Source organism: Muscardinus avellanarius (genome assembly GCF_963383645.1).
Source record: "Muscardinus avellanarius genome assembly, chromosome: 6".
Classification (NCBI taxonomy): Eukaryota; Metazoa; Chordata; class Mammalia; order Rodentia; family Gliridae; genus Muscardinus; species Muscardinus avellanarius.
Window position 1 is genome coordinate 98,738,616 of NC_137791.1, and position 17,829 is coordinate 98,756,444.

At 38.3% G+C, this 17,829-nt stretch overlaps 1 protein-coding gene across 1 annotated transcript; it reads left to right on the forward strand.

The window, feature by feature from the left end:
- Positions 1 to 1,180: 1,180 nt before the first annotated feature.
- On the forward strand, positions 1,181 to 17,092 carry CNGA1 (cyclic nucleotide gated channel subunit alpha 1; the record flags this gene model as incomplete). Its single annotated transcript, XM_080697923.1, has 8 exons — positions 1,181 to 1,296; positions 2,161 to 2,277; positions 3,463 to 3,525; positions 6,880 to 6,921; positions 7,007 to 7,114; positions 9,556 to 9,663; positions 10,880 to 10,986; positions 15,678 to 17,092. The coding sequence occupies exons 1-8, from the start codon at positions 1,190 to 1,192 to the stop codon at positions 17,090 to 17,092; spliced, it is 2,067 nt and encodes a 688-aa protein (XP_080554049.1). The 5' UTR covers positions 1,181 to 1,189.
- Between the last annotated feature and the right edge of the window lie 737 nt (positions 17,093 to 17,829).

Below are 17,829 nucleotides of genomic sequence, written 5' to 3' on the forward strand. Positions count from 1 at the left end.
TCACGGGATCTCCATCCAGCCTTGCCACCTTAAAGAGTCTCCCAAGGTTTTCCTGCAAATCCTTCTAGGGGTGTCTCACATGTGCTGATTTTTGTGTAGAGAGACATATTCTTTCAGGCGGTGGCTCTTTTAAGGGTGAGGATCACCCTACAGGCCTAGGGGATCTAGGCCAGCTGGGATAGAGGGGAAGATGTTCTCTACTCTGCAGCCATGACCATTCTGGAACTGAGTATTTGTAGCTGCAGGAGCAACAGAGGACGCTGTTCTTCTCATGTCTGGTATTCTTGGGATGGGGGTGGGCTACCATCAGATTGGGGGAGAAGGTCCTTTATGAGGAGCATGTGCAGAAATCATGAACTGAGGGAAGCTGACGTAGGGGGAGAAGGCATCACAGTAGACAGCAGTGATCCAGATGTGCTGGTGCTGGAAGCCACCAGACAGTGAGTTGCAATCTTCCCTGCCTGCTCGAAGAAAATGATACATCCTGACTGGAGGGTAGGCCAGTGTTTTTCATAAGATGTTGCTTGGACTATGTGTATCCTCAGTATTTAAGTGACTTGTTAAACTCCCTTTTTCTTTTAATGCTTTTAGAAATTCATAGTGGAATGCACATGCTTTGGCATTTTATTTTGCTACTTTTTATTATTGCTTATTTGGTGTTATCTAGGACCCCTTGTGATTTTGTTCTATACCTACACTGCTTGAATATTCCAAAGCTGGGGTAAAACCCAATTTAAAAATAAAAGTTCCGCCAGGCGTGGTGGCGCACGCTTGTAATCCCCGCGCTTGTGAGGCAGAGACAGGAGGATTGTGCAGTTTTGAAGCCAGCTGCACTGGCTTAAGAGACCCTGTTTCCAAATAAAAATATAAAATAGGTCTGGGAGTGTAGCCCAGAGGTAGAAGGGTTTCCAGGAACCCCAGTACCACCAAAAATAAAAAAATAAAAATAAATAAATAAAATCTCTGCACCTTTGTATACTTCTGAATTAAAGTACACAATGACACTGGCCAGTGAAAATTAAGGGGATAAACCATGTCTGTATTCTTTCAAAAATAATTTCTAGGTACAACTGAAAATGAATGTCATCATAGCTTTACAATAATGATAAGTGAAACTTTTGATTATATGTATAAATACATACAAGTCTTCCCACTAATAATATTTTTATTCTCAGATATTAAATTAACCATGAAGACAAGTATTATCAATACACGGTTCTCCTTTGTAAACGTCCCCAATGTGATTGTACCAGATATTGAAAAGGAAATAAGAAGAATGGAAAATGGGGCATGCAGGTAAATCCATTCATTTCTAATCCCAGCCACCATTCTCTAATTTACCTGGGCTTATTTTCAATTTCAATTTATAACATTATGCTTTATAATATTTTCAATTTAGTGAATTTATTTCTACTTTGGAACAATATAACTTGTCTAACAAATGACCATAGATATTATTGTGGTCCAAATTTTTTCAGAAATACATATGAAGCACCTAAGCCAGATACTTTTTTAGTCACTGGCAGGGTCTTGCATCATGAGACATTTCAAATATTAACAGATTACACAAATCTTTTGCCCCATTATGATGTATGAATACAAAGCACCAATAAAAAATTAAAAAAAAACAAAAAATAGAAACTAAAATAGAAAAGAAATAAAATAAAATCTAAACAGATGACATTGTCATAGATAAGTGGGAAAAGGTATATCAAGTATGAAATGCTCATAAACATGATTTAAAATGACAACTTAAAATGGTTACACTATAAATGAACGAATATAATTGAATTTTCTTTTAGTGGGAGTACATGTTAGCAAATGAGAATCTCTGCAACTATATAATATGACCTAAAACCCAGACATAGCACTTTTGTATATGGCAAATTTTAACATCAAACAACACATCAAACAGGATTGTGGAAAATGTAGAATGTGATTTCTTAATTAATTATATTTTCCTGCATAGCACATGCATTCTGTAGAATACCATGTCTTCTGTACAGTTCTCACTTCATTCTAATTAAAAATTGTGTTTGTGAGAGGGAAAGGAAGAGATGAGGCTTGGGGTTGCCCCTAATGAGAAACGCTGCTCCATTGCTCCTCCACCACAGTGAAAAGCATTAACTGGATTCCTCTCTGCCTCCTGTTGAACTGTAGCTCCTATTCCGATATTGAAGACAGTGCCTCTGTATCTGAAGATTCAGAGAATGAGAAGCCCCATGCCAGGGGTTCCTCTAGAACAAACTCACACAGAAGGGGAGAACCATCACAGAGGTGAGCTGGATGATCTAGCCCTTAGGATGTGGTTTTAAGCCATTATTTGGATGAGAGATCGTCTACTCCTACAGTCTGGGAGATCATCTACTCCTTTCCGAAGCCTGGGCTAAGCCAGCAGATACTCTCAAATCCAGGCACTAGGCAGGATTTTGGGTGTAACTTGCTCCTTCCTTCTCTTCCTTATCCTTCTCTTTTAGAAAACCTCCATTACCTGCAAATTATTGATGCTACTGCCTGACAGGGGGTTCCAGGTCATGGACATACTTGATCCTTTCCCTGAGACTTATGTCTATTTCTGATGAAATGTCACACCCCCATCCTGTGTTTTCCTGCTTCTTTCTGAAGCAAAAAAAGGACTGTTTTTTTCAGGGCCCTAAAACAATTGTGTGTGAAAAGCTTGGCCATCATTCTCTAACCAGTTATAGCTTATTTGACCTTCATTCCAGGAAATAGAGCAAGGTGTGTTTAGAAAAGAAAAGACACAATCTAGTAGGAAGTCAAAGTCATAGTCAAACATGGGACCATGAGGATGCAGAAGGAGGCATTGATGTGAATCAAGGTTTTCCATTCTTTGAAATTATTAACTTCATTTTTTTTTGCCTGTTTCCCCCCCAACTAGCTCCAGTTTTCCCATTGTTATTCTTTTCCATTTTTCCTCTTTTTTTTTTTTTTTTTGGTGGTACTGGGGTTCCTGGAAGCCCTTCTACCTCCGGGCTACACTCCCAGACCTATTTTATATTTTTATTTGGAAACAGGGTATCTTAAGCCAGCATGGCTGGCTTCGAACCTGTGCGATCCTCCTGTCTCCACCTCCCAAGCGCAGGGATTACAAGTGTGCACCACCACACTCGGCCCGGCCTTTTTCCCTCTTTTTAAAGTTCCTGACAGTCTTGGGTCACTTGTTGGGAGTTAGTAGTATCCAACCTAGTTCACTCATGGTCAAAGAAAATGCCAATTCTTGGGATGAACATTGATCCACAGACATTTTCCAACCACTTTGGTTCAAGGCACTGGTATCTGGTGACTTGTGCTTTATACAGGCTCTATGTTTTCAAAACACATTTGAGCAATCTTTAGTAGTGACTAGAAACTGAAAAGAATTGGATTTTTTTAGACTTCTTGGTTACCATGGACATTATACAGATGGTAACTATTATGTTTTTACTGTGTCTTATTTCCCAGGAAGCAGTACCTGCCTGGTGCCATAGCACTTTTCAATGTTAACAACAGCAGCAATAAAGACCAGTAAGTACATTTACAATTAAAAAAACCAAAAGCTTTGTTGTAAAGAACACCAGAGAATCTGATATTAGTATGTCTGAAACTGATATAGAGCAAATATTTATTAGGCAAACCAACACAATTAGCAATGATGTTATTTTATTTTTCTGTTTGATAATTTATATCATACTAATAGTAGTATATATATTCACTTGTTCATTTATTTGAATGAATGTTGAAGATTCATATCTCTAGTGCACATGCAGTTGTCTTTCCTTGTCAGACAAGGGCTGAAAAAAGTACATGAGGCATCATTAGTTCTTTCTAGCATGGACCAATGTGTCTTGGGTCAGTTTCCCCAGAAGATAGTCTATAGATGAAGTCTTAATGCAGAAGTTTGTTGGGAATGCTCTCAGGAACAGTACCTGAAAAGGAGCTGGAGGGGAGAATTGGGCAGAGAGAGTTGAATTTCAGAGACTAGAGTTGATATACAATGTGATCCCAAAGGAAGCTTTGGAGCATGGATGGTTTTTCAGAGCTGACCCATATTTAGGTCATAGGACTTAACTAAGCCTTTGAGCCTATGTACAGTCATTGGATAAGGGCTTACCCTAGGAAGTAGAGAATAACCTTCAAAATAGTAGTTTCCTTCAGCCAAAGACAATTAGCAATGATGTTATTTCCTACAAAGGAGTAGGAAAAACTATGAGCTATCAGCACCAACACTCTTGGCAGGTGGGGAATGAGTACTGGAATACCATGTATCTTCATGTCCAGTCTACTTAGGCACTGCTCAGATACACATTCTTTATAGAAGACTAATCTCATCTAGGCATATCTACTTCAGGATTCTGGTTGTTCTTTTTCTTTAGGGAAACTTCTAAGAGGAAGGTTAGTGGAACATACTAAGGTCTTTCACAGCTGTGGCTGGTTTTGAAGATTCAACTGGAATTTTTCATCTCCTCCCATTCATTCTATAGTTTTTCTACCCTTGGCTAAAACCTCAGATGATTTACCCAGTGGAACAATGCAGGCACTCATCCTTGAAGGATTTGAGCCCCTGGTCATTACACGCTTCTTGGGTTATGGCTACTGGTCCATTTATGACCAAATCCCAAAAGACATCACAGTGGATCACTTGGGTGCCACATATATTTCTCATCTCTTCATTATGTAACAGCAGCATTTCATACTTCTGATGATCAATGTCAGTGACTTCCCAGTTTAGTGACTCTTCCTTGTTGATTAGATACTTGGCATGAGGAATCCAAACTGGCTGAAGAGTAGTCATAGATTAATGTTTAATTGTGCTTCCTGAAAGAAGCATGACCCCACCCCTGAAACCAGGACCTCTAGACCCACAGAGCCTACAGGTGCAGGGGTGGGAAGTATACCTTTCCTAAGAGAATCTCCCTACTTCAACTTCTTGGTTCCAAGAACTATGTATTCTATATAAGCACACAGCATCATTTAAGGAGCATTGCCTTTTTCATATATACAAAATTCTGAAGGTTGGCATCTTACCTTCCATGAGTCTGAACTCTATAATATCATCTCAAACTTGCCTTCCAAAAGCTACTTCTTAGCTTCTGAGTGGTGTAGCATATGATACTGTTAAATTCCACACTCAAGTTTCCAATGCCACATTCCCTGTGCTGTAAAGTAAGTCTTTTCGTCCAAAATGATGTCATGCAATATTTTGGATCATACTTTTATTTAATTTTTTTGTGGTATTAGGAATGAAACCCAGGGCTTTCTATCTCTGGGCTATACTCCCATACCTATTTTATATTTTATTTTGAAACAGGGCATCACTAAGTTGCTGAGAGCCCCACTAAGTAGCTGAGGCTGGCTTCGAACCTCTGCGATCCTCCTGTCTTAGCCTCCCAAGTACGGGAATTACAAGCATGTGCCACCACGCCCGGCTGGATCATACTTTTAAAATCCTTTAATAATGCCACTGTTGAAATTCTAATGGCAAAAAAGGGAAAGCAAACGAATATTCATAGTATAATATCAATTTATATCAATGTATTTTATGCCCCCTCTCATGATGGCAAAGGTTTAATGTAGTTAACTTTCCATCAAAATACTGATTACTTTCCTCAAGGGCTAGTGCTGTGCTGGAATCATAGGATTGGTCTCCGTAACATTAGGCTAGATATTTAGCGATAGCCTTAGTGAGTGGGCAGCCATATGTTGGGCCCATACAGAGCCTCTATCTCTGCCACCATACACCTCCATTTATAATCACATTGTTCCAGCATTTCCCCAAGTTTCCCAACCCATATGAGAGAGGCTGGCTTTATTAGGTGTCTGAGTCATTCTGTCTATCTGTTTGTTTTGTATCTTTCCTTTGTTTGGATGCTATTTGATGGGCATTAATGTGGGATGCAAAATTTTTCAAACTCAGTGCTCATACTCCTAAGTCCCTCAAGTCTTCTTTTTCTCCAGACCTCTTTTCCTTAATCTTTCACATACAGGTCCTTGACCAACCAGTCAAGGCATTTGTCACTGCCCATAAGTCCTCAAACATTCTTAAGTTGAGCCATTTCTTTTCCACACAAAGTATTTAACTGTCTACCACTTGAAAATGTGCAGTTGGGGAGATTAATCTCACTACTGTGTTTCAAGGCTGCCTCTCTGTTACTATGGTGTAGACACAGTCTATTTTGCATCCACATGCCAAGCTGACCCATCCATGGGCCATGACCCATCAGCTGCTTCTAAAGAATTCCACATCTCATAGGTGGGCACTGAGGGATGGGTGCTCCTGCAGCCATGGTAAGTGGCCTGGAGGAGGGGTGCATTTAACTACCTGCTGGGCAACTTACTTGTTCCCTCTGGCTCATGCTCTATCCCAGATTTACTCTGATGGATTACTACCTAATCTTATGACTGGGTTGAATTAGAACAACGCTTTTGGACTACTCATGAAGAACTGCTTTAGTCAGTGAGGCCATTTTCTTGAAGTTCTTGATGCTTTTGTTTAAGGATAAATGGAAATAATGTCAAGAAACTTGAATTTAAAAAATTTAAAAACACATCAAAACTTTTGAAAGACAATCTGGGGGAATTTTGTTTCTTAAGTTAACTTTTTGGGTTTGTGCCTTTACTTACCTCCATTTTCTTCAGTTTTCACATTGATTAACCTGGGAAATTTTGCTCATTTTATTATCTAAATAACTGTCCATTTTTTGTAGAAATCTCCATTAGGAGATCAAATGTCTACTTCCTAAGCACTGGGGCAGGTTTTTTAAATGCAAGGCTGAGAATTCTTGATCAGTGGAGAGGAAAATAAAAAGGGATAGAAACCAGAGTGTAACAGAAATGAGAGTGTAAAGTGATTATATGACAGAAATATTGTTTCTTCTTTAGAGAACCAAAAGAAAAAAAGAAAAAGAAAAAAGAAAAGAAGAGGTAAGTGTGGTTTTGGCACAAAGACCCAACATTTATTTGCTTGCAGTATTTTCATTTTTTAAAATTACATACTTAACTTTTTTAGCAAGTCAGATGATAAAAATGAAAAAAAGAAGGATCCAGAGAAGAAAAAGAAGGAAAAGGACAAAGAGAAGAAAAAAGTAGAGGAGAAAAGCAAAGATAAGAAAGAAGAGTAAGTATTTTTACTGGAATTAAAACTAGAAATAAATTTGTATGGCAATCACTAAACCAAGCATGGGAAGGAGGGTTGGAAAGGGAATGGTGTGGGGACTTGGTAGGGGCTAACTGGGCGATGTGTGCATGTATGTCTACACAAGTTTTTTTTTTTTATCCCATTATGATGTATGAATACAGTATACCAATAAAAATTTAATACATAAATAAAAATTAAAAAATAAAAAATAAATGAAATGAAATAAATTTGTGGTGAATTTTAGATGTAGGGATAATTTCCTATGAGAAAAAGTAGAAAGAAAAAATTAAAGTTAAAAAAAAGAAAGTAGGAGCCAGGCGTGGTGGTGCACGCTTGTAATCCCTGCACGTGGGAGGCGGAGACAGGAGGATCATGCGGGTTGGAAGCCAGCCGTGCTGGCTTAAGAGACCCTGTTTCCAAATAAAAATACGAAATAGGTCTGGGAGTGTAGCCGGAGGTAGAAGGGCTTCCAGGAACCCCAGCACCACCAAAAAAAAAAAAAAAAAGTAGGAAGAAACTTTATTGTAAAAAGTAAAAAATCTGTATAAAGAATAAGTGTTTGAAGCACTTAAAAGTAAACTGCTATCAGATGCGAATTAAAATTAAAACTTTTCTAAGTGCCTTAAAGTGAGCAATTATTAGTGTTTGCTTCAAAAATTTTTGCACTTATAAATAATTCTCTTCAGCAAGCATTGGCGAAGATAAACTTACCACTGGAAAATATTTAGGTTCAAGGAGAATGGGTGCCCAGGATGTAACCATCAATCTTTAACATTTCAAATAAAAATTTAATAATTTCAGTGGGTGTGGTGATGGATGCCTGTAGTTCCAATAATTGGAAGGCTGAGATTTTAGAATTACCAGTACCTTAGCAATGTATCAAGACCCTCAGCAACTCTCAACCTAGTGTGATTCTATTTCAAAAGAACAACAAAATAAAATTTTAAAAGGTCTGGGATAGCTTGGAGGTGGAGTGTTCCTGCAATCCCCAGTGACCCCCCCCTCCCGAATTATAATTTTATTAACATTTTTGAATAGGAAATGCTGCATGGCAAATGCAGAAGAGGCATGCCTTGCTTGGAGAGCAGTGTGAATGCTGTACAAACACCAGCCTCTTGACATTATTAGTGTTGTTGTTGTTGTTGTTGTTATTATTATTATTATTATTATTATTATTATTATTATTATTATTTTGGTGGTACTGGGGTTCCTCGAAGCCCTCTACTTCCGGGCTACACTCCCAGACCTATTTTATATTTTTATTTGGAAATAGGGTCTCTTAAACCAGCGTGGCTGGCTTTGAAACTGCGTGATCCTCCTGTGTCTGCCTCCCGAGTGCGGGGATTACAAGCGTGCCCCACCACGCCCGGCTTGACATATTATTTTAAAATAAAACATTTGAGAGGTAGAACCTCACAAGGGTAAGGCCAAGTGACTTTGGCAACACTCTCTTCACCTTTTCTTAAAGGCAACTTGTTTTCTGAGCTTACTGAAACAAAACTCTTCATCAGACAATGGTTCTACTCTCTGGGCCTGTTTAGAATGTTGTTGACATATTTGTATAAAATGAAAACAAAAATTGGGGGTTTTTTTGCACTAGGGATTGAAACCAAGGGTGTTCTACCTCTGAGCTATACCCGCAGCCCTATTTTATTTTTTATCTTATTTTGACACTAGGTTGCTAAGGCTGACCTCAAACCTGTTGTCCTCCTATTTTAGCCTCCCAAGTACTGGTATTACAGGCCTGCACCACCAGGCCCAGTTCAGAATATTTATTTTTAAATCAACTTGACTGTATATATATATATATTTTTTATCCTCTCTTCTTCTTGCTCACTACCACCTCTCTTGAAGAATCCTCACTACATGTTATGAGCAAGTGCTTATTGTATTGTTTTAATATTATAAATTATAATTATCATCGAATTATTATCTAATTAATTAGATGGTTATCTAATCTTATCAGATTACTCTTTCTCTACAGATGAGAAAGAAGCCATGAGTTCTCCCTCTGCACACACAGTTTAGTTCCTGGTCATTTTGTTACCTGGTTGAGAGGTGGTGGCAAACTCATTCTTCTCCATAAACTTCCAGAGGAGTCCGTGGAATAGCCATAGTTTTTCATAATCGATGCCACTCTTCCCTCTCTCAGTGTCTGTGGAATAGAAGTGACTGCAGCAATCCAGTAAGAGCGAAGCTTTAACAAAAGTTTAATCAAAGGCTTAATGTACAGCTGATAACTAATGTATTCACCCCTCACCAACCAGTTTCTTAAGACTAGTGCACTTACTAGGCTAATCTTCCCACTTCAGGGTGAGTTTCTCCAGCTTATTTCTATTTTGTTAATTGTGGGTGTAACCATACAGTAAATGAAAATATTCTTGTTTCTTGGTAACCTTCCCCTTTATTTCTATTGCTAGAGAGAAGAAAGAAGTTGTGATTGTTGATCCCTCAGGAAACTCATACTACAACTGGCTGTTTTGCATCACCTTACCTGTGATGTACAACTGGACCATGATCATTGCAAGGTGTTTATACACTTTTTTGTGTATTTCAACCCACTTCTAGGTTCCAAGTCATTGACTAAAGAACTTGACCTGGAGCTCTTCAGGACACACTCCTTTTATATACCACAGGTTGTAAAGAGAGGCTGAATTATTCTTAATGTATTTTTTTGAGATCTGGAGGAGGTGTTTTGGTTTTTAGTGTATACAGACCTTCAGTACTAGTACAGGGGGTAGTGGGTACTTTTAAATTTCCATTTACTTAATCATATAATAAGAACATTGTGAGAATATATATTTTCTTTGGGCCTATAAGAAAAAATCTAAGGCCTTAAGATGCATCATTACATTTTTAGTTAAAATTTCTGTTTTTCTAATGTAGACATTTATAGCTTTAAACTTTCCTCCTCCAACAGCATCACTTTATTCTACAGTCTAGGTTCTGTTTCTATTTTTCTCTGATACTGGCATATTATTAATTTCTTTTTTCCTGGTTTCTCTTGTTTATTTTTTTAAAATTCTTTTATTGGTGCATTGTAGTCATCTTTCTAAACTGACTTCTCTTCAACGACCCACTGTTAACTCAAAAAATATTTTTAATCTTCCTTTGCATTTTTGTATTTGCATAATTTCTGAATTTTTTTTCATTTCTAATTTTATTAATCATGATCCAATAATATAAAAGACATTATTTCAGATTTTTATATCTGTAAAGATTCGCTTTATGGCCTAATGTATAATCGACTTTGGAGAATGTCCTGTATACTGATTAAAAAATGTATTCTGCACCAATTGGATGAAATATTCTGTAGATGCCAATTAAGTACTACCATATAATTAAAAAAATCTGTCCAATAATGGTCAAAGCTCTAGTATCTTTTAGATGTTAAATATCTTGGCCGTATAGGAGCAAACATGATTTACTGAAACATTTCAGGCATAGATATGAACCCAGTGATCTGTGTAATTTACCCAATGTGTTTTCACTTTAACTTGGGCCATTTATTTTTATTTGGTGTTTTTTCCTATTAGTATTAATGGAAAGAATGTTGGAATTCAGAAGTATGAGAAAAAGAAGATTGAGCCACTGAGGGAAAGATTTGGGAAAGCCATGATAGAGTAAATATGTCCTAAGGACCCCTCCTAAATCTTTGTATCATGTTAAAAATAACACAGAGCACTTGTACTTTTATTAATCTCCCTTTCATTTTATTTATATAAGTTTTTTTTTCTTTTACAGAGCATGTTTTGATGAACTTCAATCTGATTACCTAGAATATTGGCTCATTTTGGATTACGTATCAGATGTAGTCTATCTTCTCGATATGTTTGTACGAACAAGAACAGGTAAACATGTTCAGTTTTGAATATTCTAAAATTTTATACTTTTACCTCTATTACATAAATTTTTGAATCCAAGGATCATGAGAATAAACACACAAAAATTTGTTAGAGAAAAAAGCACAGTTGAAATCAAGAGTAACAATGTATTCATGGGTTTTGACTACACCAACAGACTCAGAAAGATGTTACTAGGCAATCTTTTGAGTATGGATTATTTATTTATTTATTTATTTATTTATTTATTTATTTATTTATTTTGCATCATTGGGGATAGAACCCAGGGGCATTCTACTTCTGAGCTATACTCTAGCCCTATTTTTAATTATTTATTTTGAAACAGGGTCTCACTAAGTTGCAAAGGGCCTCACTAAGTAGCTGAGGCTGTTCGCAAACCAAGATCCTCCTGTTTCAGCCTCCCAAATGCTGGGATTACAAGTGTGCACCACCATGCCTGGCTTGAGTATGAATTTTCTTGAGTACTTATCTTCCTGTTCACTGCATTTATGCTGAGCAAGAAAACTAGAGAGAACAGATATTTTCTGCCAGCTCTTTGAGAAAGAACAATTGTTACCTAATAGGGAGATCCCTTTAAAAAAAAAGGCAAGGGGATTTCTTTATGCTTGCCACTTGACTGGGGTTAGATAGAACCTCAGTGTAGTTTTGATTTGCATCACACTGATGGCTAATGATGTTGAACATCTTTTTATGTATCTCTGGCCATTTGTATCTCTTCTTTTGTGAAGTGTCTATTCAATTGAGTTGCTCATTTCTTGATTGGGTTGTTTGTTTTGTTAGTGTAGAGTCTTTTAGGCTCTTTGTATATTCTGGATATTAGTCCTCTATCAGAGTGGTGGCTGGTAAAGATCTTCTCCAATTCTGTAGGCTTTCTGTTTAGGTTCTCAAATGCTGGTGAGGATGTGGGGAAAGAGGAACTCTTTTACACTGTTGGTGGGAGTACAAACTAGTTCAGCCACTATGGAGATCAGTGTGGAGATTCCTTAGAAAACTGGGAATGGATCTACCATATGATCCAGCTACACCACTAGTGGGTATCTTTCCAAAGGGGTTGAAACCAGAGAACTACAGTAACATATGCACACCCATGTTCCTAGCAGCACAATTTGTAATAGCCAAAATATGGAAACAACCTAGGTCTCCTTCAACAGATGAATGGTTTGCAAAATTATGGAAAATACACACAATGAAATTTTACTCAGCTATAAAGAAGAACAAAATCATGTCATTCGCAAGAAGATAGAAAGATCTGGAGAACATTATGTTAAGTGAGATCAGCCAAGCACAGAAAGAGAAGGGGCATATGTTTTCTCTAATATGTCCAAACTACGGACTATTAGGAATACCAGAGGGACTCCAGATAATGGAGGGGAAACCTCAGCAAAGCTAGAATGGAAGGGTAGGATACAATGAAGGCTGATGTTGATTAATGGAGGAGCTACATTCGAATATGTATATAAAAGTATGAATGTAGCATGGTCAACCTGGACACTCATTGTTCGGGGGACAGGGGAAGTGGGGGTGGGAGAGGGCACCAAGCACAGTCATTTTCAATGTGATCCACATAAAAAATAAAAAAAATAAAAAGGCAAGGGGAGTTATCATTTCACCCAGCAGAGCCAAACTAGAAATATTATCGAAGGCATAAACTTTGTGGTTCATGGTGGGACGTTATTGACCAGGGGCAGAGTCTGATAGCTTCCTACTTAAAATGTTTTAGGTAAGTAGGCATAATCTATTTTTTTTCCTGTACAGCTCTCCATATCAAATACAACTGGTGTACGTAGAGTAGAAGTTTTTATAAATTATTATGGGAAATTAAGACATTCTCAATGCATCAGTGCCATGGAGCAATGCTGGGCATTTTTTCTGTCCTGTTTGCAGCTCTGGTAGCTATGACAGCCAGAGGAACAAACTCTTTCCCTAACCTGAGGTATCACAATGCTGAAATTCCAGATTTGACACACAGGCCTATGATAACAGCATAGAAGGAAAGAGCCCACGTGACTAAGGAAGCCTAGGGGGCAAGAGTAAGAGATGAAAATCTAGCCTCAAAGGGCACTATGTCTCACATGGAAGGGGTAAGGCATGAATATGTAAAACAGACAGGAGAGAAGGTACCCCAGCTTCTAGGGTAGGCCTGGGATTCTGTCAAGAGAGCAACATGATTTTAGACATAGTGCCAGGGTGTTCAAGAATCTTTCCAAGAACTGTGCATGGTAAGAAAAAGAAATACAAATTCTTTTTTTTTTTTTTTTTACTTATACTCTCAATCCAACACACTGTGGTCACCAAAATGTGTGTGGGGAAACACCACACACCAAGTAATTGTGTACCACCAACTGGGTGTCCTCCAACTGAACTCAGTTTTAACCTTAACTGGAGTAAGTCCAGACCCATAGGTTTAAGAGCTCAGTTCCGTAAGTCACTCCCCCACTTCGGAGGACAGTCATGAGCTCCAGGGTGTGATCTGTGCTTCTGACCTACTGGCTATAAATCAGGGTTCCCACACCGTCCTTCTCAGGTTCAATAATTTTTTAGCCTGGCTCACAGAACTCACAGAAACACATTTGCTAGTTTGTTATATCAATAAAGGGTATTATTATAAATGATTTCATAAACAGCCGGATGAAACGATACATGGGGGAAGTCTGGAAAGTTCCTCAGAGCAGGAGCTTCTGCCCCCATGGAACTGGGGTATGCTATTCTCTAGCACTGTGCCTGGATTTGCCAACCCGGAGCCTCTCTGAATCCCATAATTAAGGATTTTATGGAAGATTTAATCATCTGGGATGATAGAATATTAACTTAATCTCCAGCCCTTTGCCCTTCCTGGAAGAAGAGGAGTGGGTGATTGGGACCCAAAGTTCTAAGTTTCTAAACATGGCTTGATCTTTCTGGGAATCAGCTCCCATCTAGGAGTCCTCCAAGGGTTGCTTCCTTAGAATAAAAGACACATATTGCCTACAAATTCCAAGGGATTAGGAGCTCTGTGTCAGAAATTGATATCCAAATACTGTGGGATCCAGCTATATCCCTCCTGAGTATCTTTCCTAAGGGGTTCAAACCGAATAATACAGATACTTGCATATCTATGTTTATAGCAGCACAATTCATGATAGCCAAATTATGAAGCCATCCTAGGTATCTATCAACAGATGAATGGATTACAAAATTATAGGATATGCACACAAAGGAATTATTATTATTATTTTACAGAACTGGAGGCTGAACCCAGGTGTATCTACCTCCGAGATACATTCCCAGCCCTATTTTTATTCTTTTTTTTTTTTAAACAGGATCTCACAAAGTTGTGAAGGGCCTCACTGAATAGCTGAGGCTGGCTGGCTGCCAACCTTCGATCCTCCTGTCTCAGCCTTCCAAGTACTAGGATCACAAGCATGCACCACCATGCCCGGCACACACGATGGAATTCTATTCAGCAATAAAGAACAAAATTCTATCATTTGCATGAAAATGGATAGAACGAGAGAATATTATGCTAAGTGAGACAAGTCAATTACAAAAAATGAAGGGTCATGTGTTTTCTCTCATAAGCAGAAGCTAGGGAGAAATTGGGATGCAGAAAGGACACCAGACAAAGGAGGAGAAACTCTAGTGGAGTGATGAATCTAGAGAGGGAAGGCAAGTGGGGAGAGGGATTTGATTAAGGAAACACTTCAATTGACATATATGAAATTATCAATGCCAATCTCAATATCATGTACAGTGAAGGAGAAGGAGTAGGAGAAGCCCACCAAGTGCTGTGCGCATGCGTGCCTTTATCATTGGGAATTTCATTATGTGTATGATGACAACACACCAATAAAAAAGAAAAAAAGTATGAAGGATAGAACAACCATGTACATGGCTTAGGAAGCTACAAAGATTTTAAGAGCTCTGTGACAGAAGAAATGAGAATGGAAACTAAACATATAATTTATTATATCATCTTATGACAAGGATGTGAATCCTATTTGCAAAAGGGATGACTTTATCTGGATGAGTATGCTGGACTGTGATATATATACATCTCACAAATGTATTTCACATGTAGAAAGCTTTACTTTTTATTTCCACAGCCGACTATTGTCCACAGCCACCTGTTGATTGATTTTCACATCATTTGACATTGCTAAAGGCATATTTTTTGAAAATGAATTCTTGTTTTGACCACAACAAAGTTGGGAGTTACTTTAGAAACTTTTTAAAGCACATGATGTACTTAAACAAACATATCGCCGGGCGTGGTGGCACACACTTGTAATCCCTGCGCTTGGGAGGCGGAGACAGGAGGATCCCGCAGGTTCGAAGCCAGCCGCGCTGGCTTAGGAGACCCTGTTTCCAAATAAAAAGTATAAAATAGGTTTGGGAGTGTAGCCCTGAGGCAGAAGGGCTTCCAGGAACCCCAGTACCATTAAAAAAACAAAAAAAAAAAAAACCAAACATATCGATGTCAACCACTAAGCCAAGCATGGGAAGGAGGGATGGGGAGGGAATGGGGTGGGGAATGGGTAAGGGCTAACTGGGCAATATGTGCATGTATGTCTACACAAGTTTTTTATCCCATTATGATGTACGAATACAATGCACCAATAAAAATTTTTAAAAAAAGAAAACTTCACAGTGGTATACAAAGGAGAAACATTAGGTTTATTTTTTTTTCTTTTTTGTTTTAGGTTATCTAGAACAAGGATTGCTGGTAAAAGAAAAAATGAAACTCATAGAGAAATATAAATCAAACTTGCAATTTAAACTCGATGTTCTGTCAGTGGTACCAACTGATCTGCTGTATTTGAAGTTAGGGTGGAACTATCCAGAAATTCGATTAAACAGGCTGTTAAGGATCTCTCGTATGTTTGAGTTTTTCCAGAGAACAGAAACAAGGACGAATTATCCAAACATGTTCAGAATTTCTAACCTTGTTATGTACATCGTCATCATTATCCATTGGAATGCATGCGTATACTATTCTATTTCGAAAGCTATTGGATTTGGTAATGATACTTGGGTCTACCCTGATGTTAATGACCCTGAGTTTGGCCGTTTGGCTAGAAAATATGTCTACAGTCTCTATTGGTCTACACTGACGTTGACTACCATTGGCGAAACACCACCTCCAGTGCTGGACTCTGAATATGTCTTTGTGGTGGTCGATTTCTTAATTGGAGTTTTAATTTTTGCTACCATTGTCGGTAACATTGGCTCTATGATTTCCAACATGAATGCAGCTAGGGCAGAATTTCAAGCACGAGTCGATGCTATCAAGCAATATATGAATTTTCGAAATGTAAGCAAAGACATGGAAAAGAGGGTTATTAAATGGTTTGACTATCTGTGGACCAATAAGAAAACAGTTGATGAAAGAGAAGTCTTGAGGTATCTACCTGATAAACTAAGGGCAGAAATTGCTATCAACGTTCACTTAGACACATTAAAAAAGGTGCGCATTTTTGCTGACTGTGAAGCTGGTCTGTTGGTGGAGCTGGTCTTGAAATTACAGCCCCAAGTCTACAGTCCTGGGGATTACATATGCAAGAAAGGGGATATTGGACGAGAGATGTATATCATCAAGGAAGGCAAACTTGCTGTGGTGGCAGATGACGGAATCACTCAGTTTGTGGTGCTGAGCGATGGCAGTTACTTTGGTGAGATCAGCATTCTCAACATTAAAGGGAGCAAAGCTGGCAACCGAAGAACAGCCAATATTAAAAGTATTGGCTACTCAGACCTGTTCTGTCTCTCAAAAGATGACCTCATGGAAGCTCTAACTGAGTACCCAGATGCCAAAACCATGCTGGAAGAGAAAGGGAGGCAAATCTTAATGAAAGATGGTCTCCTGGATATAAACATTGCAAATGCTGGCAGTGATCCTAAAGATCTCGAAGAGAAGGTCACTCGAATGGAGGGCTCAGTAGACCTCCTGCAAACACGATTCGCCCGGATCTTGGCTGAGTATGAGTCAATGCAGCGGAAGCTGAAGCAAAGATTGACCAAGGTTGAGAAATTCCTGAAACCAATTATTGACACAGAATTTTCAGGTCTAGAGGAACCTGGAGGAGAAAGTGGGCCCATAGACTCTACCCAGGACTAAAAAAGCTGGTCACTAATAAGGACACACACACATCTCATGGTCCTTTCGATCATATTACCAAGGGCAATTGAAATTTGGGAGGAAGAGGAAGAGGAGAAGGAAGAACAGGAGAAGGAGAAGGGACAGCTGGAACTATTTCCAAAAGGAAAATGTGCTTGGGTGCATGATACAAGGCAGATACTCTCTGTGAGGTAATATGATTAAAGACTCATCCTATCTTGGGATTTTTAAAGATGAATAATGTGCAAAGATATAAACCAACTGGCTTGTTGGTGTCTGTATCTTCTGATTTTTTTTAATACCACCTCCTGTGCTGGACTCTGAATATGTTTTTGAGGTGGCTGGTTTCTTAATTGGAGTTTTAAGTTTTTACTACCATTGTTGGTAACATAGGTTCTATGATATCCAACATGAATGCAGTCTTTTATGCTCCTATTATGTAATAATCTCCATAAAAGTGAATAAGTATCCCTCACTTTCAGACTATTTGCATTGTTGAGGAGTAAAATATATTCAGAGTAACTGGAAATTACTGTGTACATCATGTGTGTAATACCATTTTTAAAATAATTAGAATGCAATAAAGTAAAATTAATTATGAACCCATAGTGAATATGAATTAATTGGTAACTAGGGACTTTAGGACATCACAAAGCTTCAAGGTCATTTGAAGAACCCTAGTCATTGTGGTGTGGTCTAAGACTCAAGGTGGTTGGGAGAAAGTCTTACTGACAAAA